Genomic DNA, 18,491 nt, shown 5'->3' on the forward strand with positions numbered 1-18,491 from the left:
TATATATATATATATATATATATATATATATATATATATATATATATATATATATACCGTATTTATCTGCCTATAGCGCGCACCGGCGTATAGTGCGCACCCCTAATCTAGACGTGAATTTCCTGAATTTTTTTTTATTACTTACAGTTTTGGTGTCTTGCCCGGCGTCCATCGGCAGCCTTGTCTGGTTCGGCGTCCGTCTGCGGCCTTCGTGGTGTCCTCCCCGCTTCTCCCGCGCTGTCTCTGAGCTGATCCCCGCTTCCCGCGCTGTGTTTGAACGCCGCCGCCGACATATAACGAGCGCAGTACACTCGGGCACGCTCGGCTCCTCTCGCATAACCGCGAGTGGAGACGAGCCTGGCCAGTGTACTGCGCTCGGTATATGTCGGCGGCGGCGTTCAAACAGCGCGGGAAGCGAGTATCGGCGTATATCGCGCACCCACGATTTTGCCCTGATTTTAAGGGCAAAAACGTGCGCGGTATACGCCGATAAATACGGTATATATATATATGTCTCTCTCTCTCTCTCTCTCTCGCTATATAGATAGATAAATAGATAGATAGATAGATAGATAGATAGATAGATAGATAGATAGATAGATAGATAGATAGATAGATAGATAGATAGATCTATATAGATATGTCGATATATATATATTTAATCTACTGTAATAACAAATGCTGAATGGACCTTTATTCATAAATAAAGTATAATATACAAAGTTCAAATAATGTCTAAAGTTCAATAAGTGCATTTCCCACAAGGCGCAATGTGCAAGTATATATATATATATATATATATATAATATATATATATATATAATCTCACCTCCCAAAAAAAATGTGAAGTGGCTCAATACATGTGCAGATAAAGATTGCTGCAATCTCCCTTTTGCCTTGCAATCTTTCATCTAAAAAGTGCACACCTCCTCTCTCCAATTAACATGGATAGAAATGTACCATATTCTTCTCCATTTTAGATGATTCAGATGAATATATAGGAAACACAAGCAGAGTGCAACATAGTGTAAAACCAAACTTCAATTGTTTATTAACCACTTAAGACCCAGACCAATATGCAGGTAAAGGACCAGGCCCCTTTTTGCGATTCGGCACTGCGTTGCTTTAACTGACAATTGTGCGGTCGTGCGACGTGGCTCCCAAACAAAATTAGCGTCCTTTTTTTCCTACATATAGAGTTTTCTTTTGGTGGTATTTGATCACCTCTACGGTTTTTATTTTTTGCACTATAAACAAAAATAGAGCGACAATTTTGAAAAAAATTCAATATTTTTTACTTTTTGCTATGATAAACATCCCCCAAAAATATATATAAAAAAAATGTTTTCCTCAGTTTAGGCCGATACGTATTCTTCTACCTATGTTTATAATTTAATTTTTATTTTTTACTACTAATGGCGGCGATCATCGATTTTTTTCGTGACTGCGACATTATGGTGGACACATCGGACAATTTTGACACATTTTTAGGACCATTGTCATTTTCACAGCAAAAAGTGCTATAAAAATGCACTGTTTACTGTGAAAATTACAATTGCAGTTTGGGAGTTAACCACTAGGGGGCGCTGAAGGGGTTAAGTGTGACCTCATATGTGTTTCTAACTGTAGGGGGGCGGGGGTGGACGTGTGACGTCATTGATCGCCTTTCCCTATATCAGGGAACAGATGATCAATGATAGCGCCTGTGACTGATCGCGGGACTCCGGCGGTGATCAGGTCCGCGGGTCCCGCGGTCACGGAGCTTGGATTGGGTCGCGGGCTCGCGCCCACGGCGCACATACGATCCACGGCTGGGCACTTAAAGAGGACGTACAGGTACATGATTGTGCCCAGCCGTGCCATTCTGTCGACGTATATCGGCGTTAGGCGGTCCTTAAGAGGTTAAAATGATTTGGATATAGTTACATTGTTGTGTGTAATGCCCGACACGAGGGGGAAACAGCGTGGGTAAAGTACAGCAAGCACTGCTGGCTCCAGCCACATCCGAAGACTGCGAGCCTCCATGGGCTGATACGAATTGACGTCACTTCAGAAGATCCGCCATATATGTTTCGACACATAGCCGTCATCAGAAGCAGTATTGAAGATCCATTCAGCATTTGTTATTGCAGTAGATATATATATCTTGGATTATATATTTGCACATATTTTAAAGTAATCACTCTGCATTTTCCCTTTATTTAGATTTGAAGGTTCCATAATAATTTTTTTTACACTTTTTGCACACATTGAGCTTTTTTCAGTACCTGCTGCTGATCCAAACTAATTAGGTCCCATAAATATACATTTATTGAACTCAAGGTTTTGGTTTTACCCTCGCTTTCATTCCCGTTGACCTCATGGGTTTTGTTTTTTATTTCTTTCTTTAAGTCATGTAAATATAAAATATTGCATATAATATTACACATTTATGCTGACAACATGTCTTCTGCAGTATTTACTTCCAAGCAGTTTAGAGAGTATAATTAGATTCGCTGCTGTATTCAGGCAGACAGTTGAGTGACTCAGAGAAGAGACATACATCTTTTCCTCTTCTCTATTTCGTACAATTCTGTGTAGAGTACCAGTTAGGCTCGGTTCGCATTATGAATTTCATAGGAATGCGCAGAGCATTCCTGTTCACATACAATTCAGTACGGGGCAATTTGAGCCTGTTCATTTTGAATGGGCTCAGATCATTCTGCATCACACCTAAAGTAGTGCTTGTTCAACTTTTGGAAACCCACTACAACCAGATCAGATGGTACATTTACACAATGCGGTTTCCCGCACCATGTTCTAGTGCTAGTGAACCTAGCGTTAGAGACAGACATGGGTAGATTCACGTTGATTTTGGCCGGCGTTGCGTATCTCAGATACACTACACCGCAGGCAGGCGGAACATTCCAAGTAATATTGGGCTCATTTAGGTCAGCGAGGGTGCCCCTTCTCTGCGGGGTCCCTCAGGGCTCGGCAATTTCGCCGTGGCTGTTTAATTGCTATGTGAGGCCAGTGGTAGATATCATCTCTTCATGGGGATTGGCCACTCAGGTATACGCTGATGACATACAAATTGTGGCCAGTGATGCTCTTAACCCTACGGCAGCCCACCTTCTTTTCTGCTGCCTCTCATCTATCCAGACATGGATGAAGGACAATCGTTTGGCCCTTAACGTATCCAAAACTGAGGTACTTCTTACAGGTCCAACACAAAGTTTAAACCTGCTTGCAGAGTGGCCCGTATCAATGGGCCCGTGCCCCACTCCATCCAGCCAAGTAAGAAACCTGGGTGTCATATTTGACAATAAACTTTCATGGATTCCACAGGTGAGGAACTGTACCAAGAATGCCCTTTACTATCTTCGGATGCTGCGACGGGTAAAACATCTGCTCTCCCAAACACACAGAAATACACTAGTACAGGCCTCAGTCATCTCACGTCTTGACTTTTGCAATGTGGTATACCTTGGACTCCCTATTAAATGGCTCTCCAAGCTGCAGCTGGTGCAGAACCAGGCAGCTAGGTTGATTACGGGGACTTCAAGATGGGACCATATATCACCCGTTCTCAGACTACTTCATTGGCTCCCATGCGCAAGGAGGATCGAATTCAAGGCTTTGTGTGTTATGTTCAGGGCCTTCAAACAACATGGCCCATTGTTCATTAATAACATGGCCATACATTACCACCCCCCCAGGGCACTGAGATCGGCCGATCAGGACTTTGCTGTCATCCCTCTAGTAAGGTTGATTTCGTTCGGTGGCCGATCCTTCAGAGCCAGAGCCGCCTCGCTTTGGAACCTTCTCCCGTTGCCTTTGAGGAAGTCCACTGTTCTTATTACCTTCAGAAAGGCTCTGAAAACCTTCCTCTTTGGGGCAAGTTGATTATGACCACGCCTATTAAACTGACCTGGCCCCTCCTCCCCTCACCCTATGTCCCCCTCACTCCAAACCCCCTTGCTACCGTTTGTTTTTATTGTTGATATTTTATATGGTTTCTCTTTCTTTTATGTACACGAGCCATCAGTTCGTCTACGAAGTCCTTTTTCTTTTTTCTCTTGGATTGCTTTTTGGTCCAGAATAGACCAGCGGACCTCCTTCCAGCGCTTAGACACACCCTTCAGGGTGTATGTGGCGCTGTAAAGAAATATTAAAATCAATCAATCAATCAGTAAGTTTGAGCCGCAGGTCCTGTATTCATAAAGTACTTGCGCTGAAACTTACGGCGGCGCAGTATAACTGGGCGGCCGTAAGTTAAGCTGGTTGGGGGCGTGTTCTATGTAAAATACTAGTGACCCCACTTATTTTTTGTTTTTAACGAACGGCACTTGCGCCGTCTGTGGACGTATCCCAGTGCGCATGCTTCAAATGACGTGGGCAAATCGTCATGCTTTCGACGTGAATGTAAATTACGGCCAGCCCCATTCACGGACGAGTTACGCAAACGACGTAAAATTTTAAAAATTTGACGCGGTTCCGACGTCCATACTTAACATTGGCTGCGCCATGTTTTTGGTGGTTTATCTTTACGCCGGAAAAAGCCTAACGTAAACGGTGTATCTGTACTGCGACGGCCGGGCGTACGTTCGTGAATAGGCGTATCTAGCTGATTTACATATTCTAGGTGTAAATCAGCGTACACGCCCCTAGCGGCCAGCATAAATATGCAGTTAAAATACAACGGCGTAGGAGACTTACGCCGGTCGTATCTTAGCAATATTTAAGCGTATCTCAGTTTGAGAATACACTTAAATATACGACGGCGGGAATTCGGACTTACGACGGCGGGGATTCGGACTTACGACGGCGTATCTATTGATACGCCCGTCGTAAGTCTTAATGAATCTACCCCACAGTCCACAAGTGAACAGATACTGCTGGGTGGTCTTATTAGGAAGCCCAGAATGCTGTAGCCATGTATTAAATGTATTTCCAACATTTTAGATGTATACTTATGTTTTGGAGATCCATTTACAACCCTAAAAACTTTACCAAAATCAAAAACATTATAGTATTCTGTTAAATAATGCAGTTATATGTATTATTATTATTAAAAACACATTGAATGTATTTTTAAAGTGGAAGAGAAGCCTAAAGGAGAAGTACAGCTGCACTTCTCCTGTGGATCACAGTAGTGCAGTCCGTCCTGCACTCCTGTGACTTGTTTTCAGTTGAAGCCCGCTGTCGGCTGACGTCACAGAGCCGGTCCAAGCTGGGGAAAGATCAAGACCATATGGTCTGGATCCACCCAGCAGCCTGGAACAGTACCTGGCTCAGCCTCTCAGCAAGCCACTAAGTGCCTGAGCCAGCCACTGCTGCCTCCAGTGAGCATGTGGTGGGCATAGAGCAGACAGTCACCAGTCTCCAGAGGACAGAGCACTGAGAACTGATTGATCAGGGGTCTTTGATCGCTCAGTTCTCAGTCTTAGAGCTGGCAGGGGAACAATGCTGCATCCACCTAGGTAACTATTATTTCAAATAAAATAAAAAAACTTCTCTTTTAAGTTTAACTTTTGCAAAACGGTCCCATTGTTGGTACTTCTTTCTTTCCCCTGCAGCAGCCGTTTACTGACACAGGGGAGCCACAGCTGCAGGATCACATGACCAGGCGAGAGCATATTAAAAATAGATAAGCACGCAGATCTTTTTTATACAGATTAGGCAGGATAGGTAGGAATTTTTTTAGACATAGTTTGACTCAGGCTTTTCTTCTATTTTAACTGCAATTAGTGTGAGAGCCTGAATTTGTCTTAATATGAACCTCATGCAGTCTGCTGCACAGCAGCACCCGGACTGGAAGAGGGAGGGGCAGCAATAGGATACTTTGCTGCAGTGCACATGACATGTGCTGACAGTAGAAGAGAGCAGTATGAGTGATGACCTCATGCCAATTTATTGAATTATTTATTGCGATCTTTAGGCTGGGGTGTGCTTTACACCAAAGACTGGAACATACTATTAGTTTTTTTTTTTCAACCTAGCAAGGTCTTGGGAGGAGCCGCTGTACTAGCAATCTAATGTTAGTACAGCGATCTCATCCACTGAGCTATTGTGTTGTGACAGGAGGTCAGCGCTCTCAGCCATTGGTTGCCGATCGGCAGACCTTTTTTGATCATGGCTTCTGTCGGACCAGCTTCCACACACATGGGCCGGTTTTTATTGAACAGGCTGATGCTGCTCGACATTCGGCCCATGTCTACAGCCCATGTCTACAGCCCCTAAATTGTTCTGCCATTGCAGTGGAGGTCCAGAACCTGGAAGTGCTGGCTGGCTGAGGGAGCCTAGTTATAAAGAATCACAAATCTTTTGCCATGTAAAACAACTCATGCATATGTATCTTCAGCTTTCACCAGTTTAGTGTAGAAAGAGCAGCGGATGCTGGCTATTATTTATTAATTGTGGCTTTCTACTCTCGTAATATTGTATTAATTAATGTTCTTCATACTCTCCAGTAATATAAATCAGAACCAACACGCTTGCACCCATAATCATTGTAGAGTCCCATCAACCGAGGTTAATCTTAAGATCTCGTCCCATATAAGCTGCACAGTCAAAACTGGGTTAAAAAGTACATTAATCTGTCAATTCATCTATATGAATCGCGAACCACATTTGACAGCTATACTGTTCCATCAAATTAAAATTTCATAGGCGTCTTCCACACTTAATGCTGATGTACATTTTAATCTGACAACCTGCAGCTTATTTTCAGAGATACAAGTAGCAGCAATACAAATGTGTTTGAGGAATGCCTCGCCTAATAAAAATGCTGCAGTGTTATGCTATGTTATTTATTAAAGGAACGCTTTAATACTGTTACTATTATGGCACTGTAACACACAAGAGTCTACATAAAAAGAAGGTAATTCTATTGCATCACTTCTTTCCTCAGGAACGACGGCCATACTTAACATAGGATACGCCGCACATACCCCTCATATAGCAGGGGTAACTTTACGCCGGAAAATGCTGAACGCAAACGACGTAAAAAAAAAGCGCCGGGCGGTCGTTCGTTTCTGAATCGACGTAAATAGTAATTTGCATATTCCTCGCGTAAACAAACGGAAGCGCCACCTAGCGGCCAGCGTGAAATTGCAGCCTAAGATACGACGGTGTAAGACACTTACACCTGTCGGATCTTGGGGATATCTATGCGTAACTGATTCTATGAATCAGGCGCATAGATACGACCGAGCGCACTCAGAGATACGACGGCGTATCAGGAGATACGCCGTTGTATCTCTTTCTGAATCTGGCCCAGTGTGCATAAACCACAGCTTCTATCAAGTAGGGCTTGCAGGTTCAACAAGGAAGTACGGTATAACTAGGCAGGTTATGGTGAGGTGTTGTTAAAAGAATACCTGTACTGTGCTTCTAGTACAGTGATCCCCAAACTGTGGGCTGCAGGCCAGATGTAGCCCTTTGCTTGTCTTTATCTGGCCCTTTGGCACTGACATGAAGGGGCACTATTTCTCCTTCTGACAGAAACACTGAAAGCAATAGTGGGGCTGGGGCACCATTGCACCTACTGATACCATCTATGGGACACCAACTATAAGGGCACTATTCCTCCCACTGACACCAATGATGGGGCACTATTTCTCCCACAGACACTGACGGAATCGTCTAGCTTCTGTCAGTATACAGCTTCCTTTAGGGCCCTTTCACACTGGTGCATTTTTGCCGCGTTTTCACGGTAAAAATAGCGCTATTAAAACGCTCCCCATGCCCCTCTCCATTGAAATGAATTAAAAACGCGGTAAAACGCGGTAAAATCATGGTACGACATGGATTTAGATCGACGGGCCGTTCGGGACGTTCGGGGATCGCCGTAAGTCTTCATTTGCATATTCTACGCCGGCCACAATGGCCTCGCCACCTAGTGGCCGGCCTAGAATTGTATCCTTAAGATCCGACAGTGTAATTCAATTACACCTGTCAGATCTTAGGGCTAGCTATGCGTAACTGATTCTATGAATCAGTCGCATAGTTAGAAACAGAGATACGACGGCGTATCAGTAGATACGCCGTCGTATCTCGTTTGTGAATCCGGCCCAAAGGACCCAAATACGTATCCCGGGTCAAGATTCCCGGAGTGTGTTTGTTTTGGGGAGACAATCTAGAGTCGCAAGCAAGACCACTCCAAGGGTCGCCCAGGCACACACCTCCCAAGAATAAAGCACCCCTCAAAATTCAGGACCCATAGTCAGTAGGCAAGTGGCTACCCTGCAGTCCTCTCCAAAAGCCCTTTTTCTGGTTGGGTCTGTCACAGACACTAACTATGAGGGCACCTCCCGCTGACATCAGTGATGGGCCACTATTCCTTCCACTGACACAAACAATGGGGCATAATTCCTTCCACACTGACATCAACAAAGGGGCAATAGTCCTCCCACCAAAGGAGCACTATTCCTTCCACTGATACCAACAATGGGGTGAAATCAATTCATTCCACTGACACCAATGTTGGGCACAATTCCTCCTATTGATGCCAACATGGAGAACAATTCCTCCCACTAGTACCAACAATGGGGCACAATTCCTCCCATTGACAACAGCGTGGGGCACAATTCCTCCCACCAACACCAATGATCAGGGACGATTCCTCCCACTGACACCAACGATGGGGCACAATTCCTTCCACTAATGCCAATGATGGTTCATTATTCCTCTTCTCACTGACCACTAATATTTTGTTACTCCCACTCACCACCAACCCTGGAGCATTTTTTTAGTCCCTGATCACTGAGCCTATAACATTGTATACTCAGTGACCACTTATGCTAAAGCAATTTCTGCTCCTGCTGGCTACAGTCTGGTCCCCCTAAAGTGAGAAGGACAGTGAACTGCCCCTTTATTAAGAAGATTGGACGTTATTCTGCTCTTATGGGTTACTTCAATAAGGCAAGGCATTGAGGAAAAGAGAAGTTATAATGTGGGAGTTCAATAACTCACAGCAACCAATAAGAAAACATCTCTTAAAGTGTATGATGCCACAACGCATTAAATACAAATGTCATCCAGATAATACATTTTTTTTTTTTATTATTCATTTTATATTATTTTTGTCATGGGGGTATGGATCTTGTCAGTGGAGATTTCAGATCCCACCTTTGCAGCTTTTCAGTAACAGATCACTTCTAATTGGGATCTATTACTAACTGCAATAAGTCAGCAATAGATCACCATATAGTTGATCCGTTACTACAGAACAAGGAAAAACAGACCCGTATTCCCTGCTATAAAAGTGCTCCTATGGAGTGGTCTGTAGCCAGATCAGAAACCCAGGAGCTGATCATGGATTGCAGTTCTATGGACTGTGGTAATAAATGGAATAAACGTACACATTTATTGCACCTTACTACAACACGTTGGGGGTTATTTACTAAAGGCAAAGCCACGTTGCACTACAAGTGCAAACTACAAGTGCAAAGTGCATCTAAAATTGCACTGAAAGTGCACTTGGAAGTGCAGTCGCTGTAAATCTGAGGGGTAGATCTGAAGTGAGGGGAAGCTTTGCTGATTTTATCATCCAATCATGTGCAAGCTAAAATGCTGTTTTTTATTTCCCTTGCATGTCCCCCTCGGATCTACAGCGACTGCACTTCCAAGTGCACTTTCAGTGCAATTTCAAGAGCACTTTGCACTTGTAGTTAGCACTTGTAGTGCAAAGTGGAATTGCCCTTAGTAAGTAACCCCCATTGTCATGTAATTATTTCCCTTTAATCATTTTAATAGTTTAGGGCCCCTTCATTCTTTTCCAATCCATTGCAGTGTAGTACTGCACGTAATTGATGCGCAGAATGTCATTTAATAATAGATATTGCATGAAGATCGTCCAATAATTTTAAATGAACATTTTTTTCCCTGTTCCATCTTCGCAATGCCAACCACAATGCGTAGAATGTGCAGCATATAGTACTTGTAAATGAATTGCACCACAACACACAGTACCGGGCATTCACACTCATTGCAGTAGCATGCATTTGGCACGTATTACTGTAATGCATAGTTGTGGAGCCATACTAATACTAAAAGGTGTAATACTAAGATAAGAGAACCATTGCACTGTTACGGTGTTATTTTGAGCCAGATGATATCCTGTAACATGCCCCGTCCATTTGTCTGAGTTCTTTTCCTGTCGCTCTTCGGTGGAATTTGCTGTGCTTTTTATCCACGCATCATTTTTATTCCTAATCAAACTACAGTAGCTTGAAAGAGCACTTTAGAAAATCTCTCCTGCATCTCACATAATGCCACAAGAATTGACCTATTTAAATTAGGACAAAAAAGTACTTTGTGTCAAGCAGTATGGAAAAAATGTTCACCTCACATTCGTCTCCCCATCGTATCGTGGCGTAATGGCAAATGGAAGCTTTTCATGATCGCTGTGTTAGATGGCGATTATCTACCCATGCAAACACGTCTATAAAGGACAAGAGTTTTGTTTAAGCAATGATACAGATAAAACAACCTCTAGACAGAGGGAAAAGGGTTCATTTTTATTATATGCTCAGGATGTGCTTGTGTTCGCCCGGTAGCATATTTCTGGGAATTATTATTTTTTTCCTTTTAAAGAAATCTGCCATCAGAAAGATACGTGTGCAAATGTAGCTGACTTTTTTTTTTGAAAGTGTACGTTTGTAATCCTGGCTTCATTATTTAGTGAGAGACTTAAAGCGGACCTTCGGTAATTTTTTCATCTTTCCACCTATTATATCTTCTGCCCTTGTTTTTTTAACTTTGGATAGTAAAACATTTGTTTTCTGCCAGTAAATACCTTATACAGCCAACTTCCTGTTTCTTGTCTGGTCATTAGCCTAGGCTTATGACATCATGCTCAGCTCTCTCTCTCACTCTCGTGAGAGTTTGCCAGGAAGAAAGGGGGGGGTGAGTCATATGAGGGCCAATGAGAGCTGCAGAGCTGGAGGTGTGCCTCTGTGTGTCTGTCTAAATCCAGGAAGTGAACAGGCAGCAGCTTCAGCTGCCCGCAGTTAAAATGGATGCAGCCAGACTTAGTGGAGGGAGATTTCTGCAGCAAATATGGCAAGTACAGAATCACAGCATATATAAAAATAATATGCAAAGTGGCTGGAGAGAAGCTTCAGAATAGCAAAAAAAACATGTTTTACAAATTATGTGATCAGAACTAAAAATAGCCACTGATCACTGTATAAATGACACTGGCAGGGAAGGGGTTAAGACTAGGGAGCTATCAAGGGGTTACGTGTATTGCCTAGGGGGGTGTTCTTAACTGTGGGGGGAGTGGTCTGACTGGGAGTAGAGAGAGATCGCTGTTCCTGATCACTTGGAACAGACGATCTCTCTCTAATCCCCTGGCAGATTGGGGATTTGCTTTGTTTACACTGGCAGATCCCCATTCTATAAACCAAAAAGTATGGGTGCAACGGATCACAGTTGATCCGTGATCCGAACGGGTCACCCCCTTCGGATCGGAACACACTGTGATCCGCGGATTGCCACGGCTCCGGAGATAGGCCGAAGCCGCGGCCTTTCCTAATGTTACGGCGGCGGCTCCGGAGCTAGGCCAAAGCTGCAGCCTTTCCTAATGTTATGGCCGCGGCTTCGGCCTACCTCCGGAGCCGCGACCATAACGCTAGGAAAGGCCGCGGCTTCGGCCTAGCTCCGGAGCCACCGCCGTAACATTAGGAAAGGCCGCGGCTTCGGCCTAGCTCCGGAGCCGCGGCCATCTTGGTACACCCGGCGGTGGCCCTCCTCTGTTTACACCCACAGAGGAGGAGCCCGCACTCGTGGGACACACCGCTCGGGGAGTGTCTGTCGGTACTAGCTGGGGGGGGTCACTGTCCTGAGAGATGGGGGGTCACTGTCCTGAGAGAAGGGGGGTCACTGTCCTGAGAGAAGGGGGGTCACTGTCCTGAGAGAAGGGGGGGTCACTCAGTGTACTGAGAGAAGGGGGGGTCACTCACTGTACTGAGAGAAGGGGGGGTCACTGTACTGAGAGGAGGGGGGGTCTCTGTATTGAGAGGAGGGGGGGTCACTGTACTGAGAGGAGGGGGTACTATAGTTGGTGGGGGGGGGACATGTGGATATTACAGTGGGGGAGATTTTTTTTTTTTTGCCGATCCGAAAAATGATCCGATCCGTGACTCCTGATCCGAGGAACGATCCGAACAGTGAGTTTTTTGATCCGTTGCACCCCTACAAAAAAGTCAGTGCTACTACCCATACATCACATGGAAAGCAGAGCTCCCGGGAGCTTGATTCACAGCCGCTGACTGTGTAGAATAATGAGGAAAAGATGATCCGCACTTTGTTGCTCTTAAACAATAGATGTATTTATTGACAAGCCACAGTAGACAAACGCAATTTGCTGCAGAAATCTCAGATCCCCATTCTGGCTCTCTGTGGAGCGATCGCGGGTGGCCGGTGGACATTATGACCACCACACGCATCGGCTCTGGCGACGCGTTGCGGGCGCCTGCTATAGCTATTGCACGGAGTGATGTACCGGTATGGTGATGCACGCAATAGTGCCACCCTGCCACAGTATATCTGCGACCACTGGTTGGCAAGTAGTTAAAGAATAATTCCAAGTATTAATATTTTATGCTTGGCTACATATGTTTATCTCGGACCACTGTAACTGTATATACCATACCTGGCCTATCCCCCTGAAAGCTGGGAATTACTGAAGTAGACATCACTACTCCAGTTATCTCCACTTGCTTCTGGGTCCCATGCCAAGTGGCTGCCCTGCAGCACTCTAAACAAAAGGAGGTCAGCCACTTGGCATGGGCACCATTCAGAGAATGCTTTCCATTTTTTCCACCTTCTCCAATCAGAGAATTCTTTGCAATTTTTCAGAAAATACAGCTGTTCGTCACGGGACCCATAAGCAAGTGGAGATCACTAGAGTAGCGATCATTACTTCAGTGATTTCCAGCTTCCAGAGGCATCGACCAGGTACATACATAGTTAGATTGGTCCAAGCTGGACCAATCTAACTATGTATAAAATATCCATACCTGGAATTTATCTTTAATATGTTCGAATTCATTTTAGGACAGTAACTCGCTAAATAATGAAGAACCATCAAAATCAAGCCATCAAACCATCAAAATCAAGCCAAAATTAATAAGTTAGTAGTTGGTGCTGGGGGCCAAGAACTTTGTACCAAAAATAAGTGTGGACACAAAGCACACTTTTATCGCACTCATCAACTTACCTCTATCCCCACCCTAACACTTAATCACTTTGTCCCTCTTAAACATTAACTGTAAACCTACAGTACCTAAAATAAACTGTTAGCACTTACAACACCCCCTAATGCTTAACACATGCATCTAAAGACTAGAAACCAAAAATGCTATTTAATTCATTTTTAATATTCTAGCATTTCTGGCTGTGGCCATCTTGACTAAGGGCAGATGATTAATGTAGCATTTACTTCCTGGAATCCAACTGCCCTTAGCTCAGGCATGCAGGCAAGATGGTATGCTTAAAACCCCTCCTCACCTCCTAAAGACTCCTGGGATGTATGCCATAGTTTGCCTAGGCATGGAAATCAGGAATTAACTTAGAAAATGTAAAAAAAACTTAGCACATGTAAATATGATATGCTTTTCTATCTATTTACTAATGCTAGCAGCATAAGGATTAAAAATAGCCAATGTTGATTGAGAGAGTGAAGTTCCGCTATACCAGCTAAATCCAACTATAACTCCCCTAGTCCTAAATATGACCATGCATATTGACTTCTACTTATTCCTAAACTACCCAGATAGCATGCAATTGTGCTGCAAGTTTGAAAATGACTTACTAAGCTATTTCAGCAAGTTCGCATTGCATGACTCCATATCAACTTTTTTTGCAAACATTCTGCAAGTTCTGGTTCAGTTATGTTGTGCAATAGTCTTCCCACCACAGGGGTCGCTGTGGCTAAATGTTTATGCTGTAGACTTGCAGAGCTCTTTCTGTAGACTCACCACTGCAACTTTGCTCTTGCTACAGACTCGCCGCGCAAATTTGCTACAAATTGGAAAAGTCTCAACTAGAACTTGTGCTTCAAGTGCTCTGCAAGTGTACAACTTGCCAGTGAAAATGTGCAGCAAGTTAACAGACTTACAATACAACACTGCCACAAATTTGTGGCAAGTTATCCTTGCCATCGGGGTAACAATTAAAGCTAAACTCTAAGCATATATAAAATACATAAAATACACAAATGAATGCAGCTCTGTATTCAATAATTCATTTTTGAAATGCAAGTAGTGTTGGCATCTAAATTTGACTTGGCATTAGACCTTTGCAGCCCCCTATACATTGGAGCTCAGGGTTACGTAGTTATTCAGGTTGAAAAAAGTCCATCTAGTTCAACCAATAGAAAAAATATTCACAATCCTATAATCCTAGCAAGAGCAACGTTGCAGTGGTGAGTCTACAGCAAGAGCTCTGCAAGTCTACAGCATGAAAAATCAGCCACAGTGACCCCTGTGGTGATGACTATTGCACATCATAACTGAACCAGAACTTGCAGAAGACTTGCAGAATGTTTGCAAAAACAGTTGATCTGGAGTCATGCAATGCAAACTTTCTGAAATAGCTTAGTAAGTAATTTTCAAACTTGCAGCACAATTGCTTGCTATCTGGGTAGTTTATGAATAAGTAGAAGTCAACATGCATGGTCACATTTGGGACTAGAGGAGTTATAGTTAGATTTAGGCCAAGATTTAGCTGTGAGGCCCCGTACACACGACCGAGTTTCTCGGCAGAATTCAGCCAGAAACTCGATCGGAGTCGTATTCTGCCGAGAAACCCGGCCGTGTGTACACTTTCGGCCAAGGAAACCGACGAGGATCTCGTCGGGCCAAATAGAGAACATGTTCTCTATTTCCTCGTTAGTCAACGGGGAAACTTGGCTCGTCGAGATCCTCGGCGGCTTCACAAGGAACTCGACGAGCAAAACAATGTGTTTTGCTCGTCGAGTTTCTCGGCCGTGTGTACGGGGCCTGAAAGCGGAACTTCACAGTTAATCCATGAGATGGCAAAAAAAAAAATTAAAGCATGATCCAATTTTCTCTAGTGGGGAAAAAAATCCTTCCTGATCCCTCAGAAGGCAAATGGATATTCCATGTATCAACTTTTCATTGGTGGGAAAAGGAGGAGCAGGACAAGGATAACACAGTGACAGAAAGATAAGCATATCATTGTGATGCTTCTCCTTCATTGTCCATTCATAGGCTAGGATAGTTCCATGGCAGCCTATGTTCAAAATGGCTTGAATGGTGTCTAAAATGTCTTTGCGCCCTGTATAATTATTAGTACCCTTCACTGGGAACATTTGAACTCAATAATTTGGAGGGTGCTTTACCATATTCCAATACACAAATTAGTAGATTAAATTCTATGAACCAGACTTTATACATTTAGTTTGTAAAGACATCATCATATAAGATTTTACACCAAAACGTTCTTCACATGTATTGTTTTTTATTTTATAGACGTCTTGCTGGCCAACCAGGAAATACCACGTTGCTTACATTGCTGGGAGGAGTCTTGGACTATACAGACATTTCTGATGAATTGCAGCCATACACAACATATGAATACTGCGTCACTGCACAAAATAGTGTGGGTTCTGTAGCAAGCCCTTGGTCTTTAATTCGTACACTGGAAGCTGCCCCCGAAGCCATTCAACCACCCAATGCAAAAGCCACAAGTGCTTATTCTTTGTTTCTTAGTTGGGCCGCTCCTTCAATACCCCATGGTATTATAGTGAAGTATGTAATCATTTATGGTCCTGGTACAAATGATCCAACTCCTACCAAAGCCACTGATACAACGCTGACAGTACCGGTAAGATTTATTTTATGCATATGATAGTTATATATAACTATAGTTGACATTGTTCTGATTTTGATCAGGAGTGATCTGTGCCTTTCTTTTGAAGCAACTTTGTATGCAGTCATTAGAAACCCAAGGTTGCATTATTTTGTATGATATAGCTCAGTACAAAGCCAATTGTATGTGCCCATTGATATGGGATATTCTGTCCACAACCTCTGCAGACAACACCTGGCTGGCCTCAATGAGGGAAGAACCAACTGGCCATGTTGGGTTTTATGACCAGTTGCTATTATTTGCCCCTAAAAAGTGGAAAGTGTCTACTGAATCCCCCCCCCCTCTCTTACATTGGCACAAACTGCCCATCTGCCAGGCATGCATCTGGAGTCCATAAATGGCTTTTCCAAAGAGACACCTACTTTGCTACTTCATTCCACCATCATCCCAGAGTACAAAATTCACGACCTGATTTTTTAGCTAATCTCAACCCGTGCCTCTGGGACAGATCCTACTGTGGAGGAATTTTAGACATAACTAAGAGAGACACAGATGTGAAATTTTGTTTCTGTTTTGTGTCCAGTTTGTCTGAAAATAGATTTTTAGAGATTATAGTAGAAGAGAGTTAGCCTTGTACAAGAGGGCACCAAATGGTCTGTAGAGGGTCTCTGGCAATTTTTTGTGCACATTTACCCAGAATAATTTTTTCAGCCATAGTACACTGCATGGGCAGCAGGTATAGAAGGGTCATAAAGGGAGCTTTTAGGTAAGCCAACCCCCTTACTATAAAATTGGGCAGTTGAAAATGCCTCCTGAGACCTAGTCTGTTTGGGACAATATTGCAGCCTATTGACCTGGAAAATTCCTTAGGCAGCTTCAACCAAACTCAGAATTTAATCCAAAGTAGCTTATTCCAGACTTCGCATGTTAATATAATTTTATCTGAGTATTTATTGAAGGTGAAAGAACTTTACAGAACAACATGCTTTCTAACTCTATGGGGGAAGTTTTTTACCCCATGAGAACAAAAAATGAATGACTAGAGGGCATGGGAAAGCAGGGAGCGTCTAACAGGGGACTATACTAAGTGCACACAACAAAAGGGGAGAAAGAATGTAATGTACCAAGGCACAAAACATAACAACAAAAAAAACAATAAAGTGGACTGTTGGTGGCACAACACCCCCAATCTGATATCATTAGATATCACTATACTAAACATGTAGTTGCACTGCAATTACAATAACATATCAGTAAAGTTCATGAACATGGATAATTCTTGTCCTTTGGACCTGAAAGATTAAAAGAGGGAAAGTACAAGAAACTAAAAAAAAAAATGCAATAATCCTTGGAATAGTGTGTGATGAGTCTTCATATGTGTAGAATTTAAACAGATGGAGCAGTGTTTGCAAGTATACAGTCAGTTCTTTAAAAGTGGCAGAACTTTTATAGTCCCTTTGTGGAATAGGTGGAGTGCTTCTTCTAGGCTCTAAGAACCTCTCAACAAGTCCATCTTTGTGATGTTCTACTTCCAATTTGTGAAGAAAAGAAAATCCTTGCACGATCACTGGGCCAGAAAATTCTGCCAGGTCCCTTTGGCTGTTCTCTGCTAACTGTGTTTCAGGTATATTGACTGAGTTGCCATTGGGTTTGGCTTTTATATCCATATCAATAAATTCTTGATTGTCGTAAGAAAATGCAGGCTTAATGCTCTCAATGGTAGTCTAGAATGTAGTTTACTGGGGCTATTATAATCAATTCTCTAATGTAGCCGTGACTTTCCTGCATGATAGTTTTATTGGAGCACACATGAGGCTTGATGTTTCCACTCGTGGTGGGTCCCAGTATTTATCCAACCTAGATCAGCCTTTTGGGAATAAGGAGCATTGTTCCAACCATTATGCTGGTAATGGGCATTGTGTGCCCTCAGGATGTTCCTACCTAACAGAGTTATGTGGGTACAAGAAGCCAAGTGGCTTAGATGAGGTTCAGAACGAACATTTTTTGGTGTAGGGATTTCCTCCTTGTCATTAGGCAATCAATTGCATTTAAGGAGTAGAGAAATTTGTTTGGTTCCTCTTAAGCCCTGTACACACGATCGGTTTGATGAAAACGGACCGATGGACAAACCGATCATGTGTGGGCCCCATCGGTTTGTTTTCCATCGGTGAAAAAAAATAGAACATGTTTTAAAATTTTCCTATGGATAAAAAAACGATCGTCTGTGTGGAAGTCCATCGGTCAAAAATCCACGCATGCTCAGAATCAAGTCGACGCATGCTCGGAAGCATTGAACTCCATTTTTGACTGATGGTGTGTAGGCAAGACTGATGAAAGTCAGCTTCATCGGATATCCAACGAAAAAATCCATCGGATTAGATTCCATCAGATATCCGATCGTGTGTACAGGGCATTAGTGTTGTTCGTGGTTGTTCCTCAAAGGAACCAGCACAGCAAATTACTGCTTCTGTCATCTAATCATACCTGCTAACTGCTTTCTTAGTTTTTCCTTGGGGGATAACACCGTAACCTTTTTTTACATTAGTCTTTGCCCGAAGTCCTTTGTTGAGTAGCTCAGTACACATTAATGTGACTGCTGTTGCAGTTCATGGTTCTTCCCACCATTGTTTAACATAAGTATGAAGTCTTTACTGGATGTAGAGGTCCGC

General features: G+C 43.2%; 1 protein-coding gene across 1 annotated transcript in view; it reads left to right on the top strand.

Moving 5' to 3' along the window:
• Positions 1-18,491, top strand: part of USH2A (usherin) — a 1,018,338-nt gene that overhangs the window by 848,752 nt on the left and 151,095 nt on the right. The window contains exon 61 of the mRNA XM_040347840.1: positions 15,483-15,837. Within this exon, the coding sequence (XP_040203774.1) occupies positions 15,483-15,837 (355 nt within the window). The remainder of the gene's footprint in view (positions 1-15,482; positions 15,838-18,491) is intronic.

This window comes from Rana temporaria, chromosome 4 (assembly GCF_905171775.1).
Source record: "Rana temporaria chromosome 4, aRanTem1.1, whole genome shotgun sequence".
In the NCBI taxonomy this organism is placed as follows: domain Eukaryota; kingdom Metazoa; phylum Chordata; class Amphibia; order Anura; family Ranidae; genus Rana; species Rana temporaria.